This window comes from Anopheles arabiensis, chromosome 2 (genome assembly GCF_016920715.1).
Source record: "Anopheles arabiensis isolate DONGOLA chromosome 2, AaraD3, whole genome shotgun sequence".
NCBI lineage: Eukaryota > Metazoa > Arthropoda > Insecta > Diptera > Culicidae > Anopheles > Anopheles arabiensis.
The window spans coordinates 111,237,811-111,245,210 of NC_053517.1; the positions used below are offsets into that span (position 1 = coordinate 111,237,811).

Sequence of the window (7,400 nt, forward strand, 5' to 3'; positions counted from 1 at the left end):
GGGAGCCACCCGGGGCGGAAGCAGAACGCGGAACCCGTGGCGGGGAAGTCTCTTCGTGTGGTTCCGGTGGTTTTTGGCTTGGGGTTTCCCGCGAGACCGAAGACACCGAACCGCGGCCAGAGCCGGTGGGCAGACCAGTGAATTCCAATTAATTTCGCATCAACACGGCGACGACGACGACGGTGCAGCAAGACGTCCTTTGCACCGCAGGATATGTGAGGAGCTTTTTTTGCTGTGTGTTTTTGTTCCGGAATTCTGATTTCGTTTGTACTGTGGGCTTTTGTACTTGTGCGATAGGATTGGTTTACTTTCTTACCTTGGTACTATTGTTGGTGAAGAATACATTAATGCTCACTTAAGATGATTAGCCTCCGGCCGACTATTTCGGATTAATCCCCTCTCCACTGGATTCCTCATTTTCACTTTTGTAATGCAACAAATAACACACTTCACTCACCGACGACACTGATTTGTTCTGAGCCTGTAACAAGAAAGCACACACTTATGAAGAAATCACTACTTTCGTAAGGACAAGGGACAAGGGTTGCCCCACCGTGGTAGGCATATCAACGCACGCACACACGCACTAAATTAATGGGTCAAAGGGTGCCCTTTCCTTTAATGAATGGTGGGGCCTCCGTCCGTAGATCCTTACACGCCCCTCGGACGAACGATAACGATGGCACTGTGGATACCGCGTGGTATGTTGTCACGCAAGCATCACTCACGCACTCACGAACAACAACGCCTGCTCTCGGACTCTCTCTCTCTCTCTCTCGCTCACTCTATTTCACATCACAGCACGGACACGGACAGCAGACTAATTGAGGGGTGCGACTTCTACGGGCCCCGAAAAAGGGCTCCATTGATTACACACACGGGTTCCCCGTTTTTTCAGCGACACCAATTTTCTTTCACTCCGTAGGCCTACACGGTTGTTGGTGACGTTTGATCTTACCAAGTATTGCAGATGGCCTTTCGCAAAAACGTCGAATTATTGAACATCTTTTGCACACTCAAACACAGACACACAGAGCTAACGCGACTGCCCAACTTCTTCACGGGTGTAGCGGATGTTTTGCAGAAGAAAAATCACTCACTCGCCTACTCTGACCGCAGAACTTTCCACAAACCACCGACTTCGCATTCGTCGACAATACAGTACACTCGAGGGGCGGCTATTGTGGGATTGTTAGCATCGACCCAACAGGGTCAAGCCGGGTGGGCAGCAAAACAAGAGCAGCAAAAACCTCAACCCCACTCCACGGTGTGTGGCTGCTGTGGTTCACTGTTGAGGCACTGTTGAGAAAGAAACGGCTCGGGAGAGGTAGTGCGGCTGCGAGTGGTGTATTCTGAAGACGTACCAGCCCCTCTAGGCTTGAATCTGCTTCTTGAAGATTCTCACCGAGCAACAAAAAAAACGCACACTTTGACCGTCGCACAATGACTCAACGCAAATACGCGTGCCTGTTGGTGAATGGCAAACAAACCGGGACTTGAAGCACTTGAAACTCAGAACAAACCTCCTAATTCCAGCGGAATATTTGATCTTTCGGCAGGGTTTTGCTGTCGCACAAACACAGCTTTTTGACAGCTCCTCCGGGGGTTGATTTGGATGCCGTTCCGAGTGTGTGGATCCGACCGCGGACGCGCACTTTACGCGTTCCGACTGGTTCCCGGTGTAGATCTCAACTGAAGGAGAACGCTCTCTGTTTGGGGATCTCACGGCTGGCGCAGAACTTCTCGGCTCTCCGAATGGGTTTTGTTTTGGGAACCCGAGAGGGGAGAACCGCTCGATTGACAGCCGCCTTGTGTGCGATTCCCGGCGCACGCATTGGTGGGCGAGGGCGCGCGGGAGCAACAGCATAAGGATTGGAAGGAAAAAAAATAAACAAAGCCTTCCCGTACACAAAGCTTCCGTCGTGGGCCATGTTTTGGTTTTGGTATGCTCTTCCGAATAACCAGATAGAGGGGAAGCAAGAAGACCACAAAGCCTGAGAGAGAGAGAGAACAATTTCGCGAAGCTCCAACGACCACGTTGGAAACGCGTGCGCCGTTACTCACTCACACAATGGCACACTGATTCGCAGCAGGAGGAGGAGGAGAAGAAGTAGGGTTGATAAGGTGAGCGAAGGCAAGGGTAGGATGCCAACAAGTCATGCAAACTAGCTCCGGTACGAAACTATGCGGGCAAAAAAGCCCCATTGCGTTTCTCATCTCGCTGCTGCGTCGACAACCGTTACTAGCGTTACTGGTGAGTTACATGGCGCGTTTGCACATATGCAGTAGATGTGGAAAAGGGCAGAGTTTCTATCTCTCGGTTGAAGTAATTGCCCTGCGGCGTGTCGAATGCATCTGCAATCTTCTTGCACATAAAAGCATGCACAGTCAAGTGCAACCGACTCATGAGAGCAACGCTGGCGAATAATTGCAGCGATTACAAAACTACGGAGAATGTTCCGGTACGTGCATGAGGTGTGCGGTGTACTGTTGTGTACTTAAAAATGAGTATCTTTTGTTGTGGATTTGAAATACAACAAATAAAGATGGAATTATTTATCCACGATGTTGTATATATCAAACACCGCAACCCGAGGCCCTAATGAGCCTTTGTTGTGGCTTTCTTTGAGCTCCGCCGCATTACTATCGTAGTAGTTCTCCTTAAACACATTTTTCATTGATAAAATTGTTGATTGCCGACGGCAAGCAGCACGAGGACGGTGGCGGTGGCGGTGCGTCAAGCGCAGTGAGTGGTTTAGCACAACACACGCGAACGGGAGCACCAGACACAACACCCATCACAAACACCGAACGAGGAACACTCGTCAGTCAGAAGGCTTGAGAAGGCTCCAAATGGAAAAAGGGTGTGAAAATGGTTATTCCCTGCTACTATAAGCAGTCAATTATCACTGACACGGTAAGGATGGTACTTATGGTGTATCCTTCGGGTGATAACATTACACCCAACATGTTGTTCACTGTTCACCGAAAGCACTGCAGTACATGCACTCTAGCATGCAACTGAACGGATGCACCATCACCCCGAGACAATGTTGTAGCGCTGAAGTTGTCAAACGAACTGTGTGCACTCATCGGTACACGGGAAGCTACACCGAACCCCCGAGCTATGTTGGCAATGAGTTTCTCTCCGCAGCTGGTGGAGCTAGTTTTCATGCGCAATGGGGATGTGTCACTCACTCATACAGCTGCCCCGCCGAGGGAAATGTTTCTTTGTCGCTAACAACACATGACAGCAACTGTCCCCCTTCCTTCCCGTATGTCGTAGCTATTCTTATCGCAACCGTTGTTGTGTTTAACCGGTGCAATACCTGTGTATGGTTTCTCTATACTTTCTATTGCGGTGGCTCGTACAGGAGCTTTTGCGAGGTGTTATGAGACGCTACATGGAAAAGAAACTCCCGGTTACGTGTGTAGAACATCAAACAAGACGCACGTGGGCAAAATTTATTAACGATCGCTACCAGCGATTCACACTACGGTTTAAAAAAAGCACAAAAAAGGAAGAAAACAGACCCATAGTTTAAACAGTATTCATAACATAAACAAACACAAATTACATATTACAAAACCATAACGCAGCTAGCGAACCAGCGGAAGCGGAAGCAGGCGTACAGGTACGGGTGTCCCTGCAAACGGTACGGAAGTGAGCTTTATCATCTTCGGTTGTTTTGCTTCTAAGCAATCGACTGAGTAGGTCCCTTTTTGTTGCGAGATTTCGCTCCATTACTAACGTACTGTTGTTGTTGTTGCTGTTGTTGCTGTCCCGCCTGCTGGGATGGTTGCTGATTAGCGGCCGATCCCGACGTTGCCAGCTGCTTTTGGCTCGGTTGTTTTTGCTGCTGGAAGTTGTTGCGAACTTCGCCCATGTTGGGGGACTGCTTGGCCGTCGATGATTTCAGAACCGTTGGCGAGGGTGATTTGATCTGCGACGCAGCAGCAGCAATGGATGCGGCCGGACCTCCGGGGCCGTTCTGATTGATCGGTTTGTTCTCATTGTTTTCCGGCGAGCTGGACAGGTTCGGGATGCTCTTGGAAGGGGTGGTGGTAGTGTTCGGGGTGGAACCATTCTTACCATCCGGTCCGGTTGTACCGTTCGAGGACTGGGTGTTGCTGCCGTTTTCTGTGCCAAAGTAAAGGGAAAATGGGATGCAAAAATGTAAAGTAACGTTTGGCAAGATGGTGGTGGTGGTAGTGTGGTAGCTTACCCAAGTCGGCGGCCGATTTGGATCGATTGGCAGCGTTGATGGTTTTCGGAGCAGACGACGTCTTCGGGGCGGAGGATTGCGAATCAACGCCGTTCTTGTTTTCGCTCGACGAACGCTTCAGAGTGTCGGGTTTGGCTGGTGGTTGGTGTGCTCCGTTTTGTTTTGGCTGGGACTGCTCCTTCTGCTCCAGTGACGTCTCCAGGGTAGGCTTCTTGGGTGAAGGATCAGCATCGGACAGAGAACAGTCGGAACTGCTTGACGAAGCATTGTCTACCTGCTCAAGGGAATTTAATTGTAATAGAATAGGTAACTTCCATTAAAATCTCCTAAAACCATCACACTTACATTGAAGCTTGAATCCTCCTCGTTGGCGTACTTATCCAGCAGCTCCTTGCAGCCCGCATCCTCGAAGGAATATTCATCGCTACACTCCTCTTCCTCACTTTCCGCCTCGCGCTGGTTGAGGTTGCGTTTCTTCGATTCCACGCGCTTCTGTCCAGCGGAAGAAGCCGGCCGATCCTTGCGGAAGATGACGGCGTGCGCAACGTCCGAGTTTGTATCGATCGTGCGGTAAGGGCGCGTGCAGATTACCATCCTCAGCGGCAGAATGATCCGCTGCAGCCAGGTCACCTGTTTGGGGTCCGCTTCCTGCTCGACCTTAGCGATTCGCTGCAGCCGCTGTCCGCGGTACTTGAGCGCGCGCAGCTTCCGCCGTTTGTTCTGCAGAAAGCCCACCATGCTCGAGGGCAGCACGGGACCGCGCCCAATGAAGCGGGCACCGAGCGAAAGCGTACTACGCACCATGCGCAGCACGATCAGTGCCGGAAGGAAGAGTAACCAGGGCAGCGGTCGTATCAGCGGTGGTCCCGAAATGTTACTTCCAATGTCCTCATCCGCTTCCGGAGACGATTTCTTTGACGACACAGCACCGCCAACCGGGGAGGGTTGTGGTAGCGACCAGCGGGCCGTTTTTTCCATCGTCCACAGCAAATTATCAACCCGCTTGTACACAAACTGGCCAATGGAGGTCGTCGCTACACGGGCCACCACATCGTACAGCATGTCCGGGACGGTGGTGCCGCGTGCCTCGGCAATCTCCTACAGAACATGCAAAATAATAGACACCGGCATGAGCAAAAGGAGTAGGGGTGGGGGCGAAACGCCGAGAAAACGTTATCAGGAATGTTTCATCAAAACATGTCTACCGGCGGAACTACGAATAGAAGCTGAGGGAGTGTGTGTGTGTGTGTTTTCACCCCTTGCCCAGTGTGCTTGTTCCTGCGCCTTACCTGTTCATCGACTGTACTGATTGCCGCGGTCTTTCCCATGGCTGATAGGTTGTTCTTGTTGTTGTTGTTGCTACTGCTGAGGCTGCTGGTCACACCCTGACTCAGTGGTCAGTTCCAAAGGTACAATCGAGTGGTGGCTGCTGCTGCTGCTGCTGCCCGTTGCTCGTATCGATCGAATCTGCGGTGGAGGATTTGTGATGATAAGTGAGGTTAGAGTTCTCCCAAGCGTTGGTCGCAAGCGGTCTGAGGAAGTGTGCGTGTGTGTGCGGGGAAGAGAGCGCCATCGCCGTAATCTAGTGTCTAATAGTATGTTGCCGATGAAAGCTTCCACTACCACTACACCACCATCACTACTACTACAGCCTTCCCCGCCCTTCTATAAGGCACACTACCACCAGCAAAACGAAGCACAGCTAGAAGCGGCGGCAGCATGGCTCCCTAAATCTTTGTTCTACAAATTGGCCGGGCTGTAAAAAAATAATAATCCACCGCCAAAAGTGACCTAATCGCTACCGAGGGTCATTCTTTTTGCGGGTTGCGGATGTTTTTTTTCTCTTCGCTTGAAATGGTTTGCTTCGTTTTTTGATTTTCAAGCCATCTCTCTATGCCCGATCACTTCACCGGCGGCAAGACGAAAAATGCATTCCCGGGCCACTATCAAAGACCGCGTGCGGGCAGCGAAAGTTCAGAGTTTATCGCCTGCCGGGGCGTTTATTAAAAAGAAAAGTCTGCACAAACACACAACGCGCGGAACACCGGGCTGCTTGCAAGCGGCTGAGCTGCTTCTTCTCCTGAACGATGATCGTGGCTTACCTTTGGTTAGAGGACGGCACCTTCACAGAGCTTCACAGCTTCCCCGGGGAAGCGACTGCTGAGATGGAAGCACACGGAATGATAACGCGTTGCTTTCTCCGGACGGCAACCGAGCAGATGATGGACGGACGGGATGGGCGACGCGCGCGCGCAACTAACACCAGCGATCACCCGCACAAAAAGAACGAAACGCTCACGCATACACACCGGTGCGCCGAGAAGGGAACCGGGGAACTGTCCGAACAGAACACACAGAGGCATGCACCGGTCAGCGAAGGCGCTGATAATGCACACCACTACTGTACTACGGGCACTATAGGGAACTATTTTAGGTCGATCTACTACCACCATACACGCAAGCGATCGAGTGTCAGAGCGTGACAAATACTTCCCAGTCACATTTCCCAGGCCAGGAGAGATAGCGCTTGTTGGATAATTGATTCTCTCTCGCTCCCTCTCTATTTCTCTTCTTGGTTTCTCACGAGTATTAAGCGATAACCTATTAGCACTTATATTGACGATCAACTGGTCTGCAGATCGATGAAGCGCTAAACCCCTTTGATCCTTGGAGCCGTCCGGGAAAGAACGCAACCAAGAGCCTCCAAAGGCCGGTTCGAAGTCTGTGCACCTGCGCTGAATTGGCGAAGCAAACTGCAACTGATTGATTCTTGGGATGGAGGCAATCTTCTTGCTCCCTGTGTTTTGGTATTTGCAAAAATACGAACCTTCGTTGCAAAACTTCGTTTCTCCCCTTCCACGTCCTGCCTAGTTGAGACAGCTCATCCTCACATTTCACGACCGATCACGAACACCAAAGTATGGCAATGATGATGATGATGATGACGATGATGGAGGTCGCGGATTCGTTCCAGGCAGGGGCAGAGAGAACGATTGTAAATAAAAAGCATCCAGCGGTGGGGATGCATTCAGCGATCGATAACGCGGAGCCAGTGCAGTCGCCGCAACCTGCTGCAGTCGGAAGCGCACCGTGTGCTGTACTGCTCGGCGGAGAAAGAAGGAGTCTCAGTGCCAAAAATGTTTGCATTTCTTGAAACTTAATGAATTGTGCGAT

General features: G+C 51.1%; 2 protein-coding genes across 8 annotated transcripts in view; both read right to left on the reverse strand.

The window, feature by feature from the left end:
• Positions 1-3,063, reverse strand: part of LOC120897128 (multiple C2 and transmembrane domain-containing protein) — a 28,947-nt gene extending 25,884 nt beyond the window's left edge. For 3 of the 7 annotated variants that reach the window (XR_005738501.1, XM_040301756.1, XM_040301752.1), the window contains exons 1-2: positions 1,524-1,758; positions 317-481 (exon numbers count right to left, since the gene is read on the reverse strand). The gene's annotated coding sequence lies outside the window, so the exon portion shown is untranslated. Of the gene's footprint in view, positions 1-316; positions 482-760; positions 937-958; positions 1,500-1,523; positions 1,759-2,914 lie in introns of those variants that run through there. The other 4 variants (XM_040301753.1, XM_040301757.1, XM_040301754.1 and 1 more) reach the window with 4 other exon arrangements.
• A 360-nt stretch (positions 3,064-3,423) lies between these two features.
• LOC120897131 (nucleolar protein dao-5) lies at positions 3,424-6,986 on the reverse strand. Its single transcript, XM_040301766.1, has 5 exons — positions 6,329-6,986; positions 5,516-5,693; positions 4,572-5,324; positions 4,227-4,500; positions 3,424-4,141 (listed from the first exon to the last, which is right to left on the reverse strand). Exons 2-5 carry the CDS (start codon positions 5,552-5,554, stop codon positions 3,696-3,698), a joined length of 1,512 nt encoding a protein of 503 aa, XP_040157700.1. The 5' UTR covers positions 5,555-5,693; positions 6,329-6,986; the 3' UTR covers positions 3,424-3,695.
• Positions 6,987-7,400: the final 414 nt, after the last annotated feature.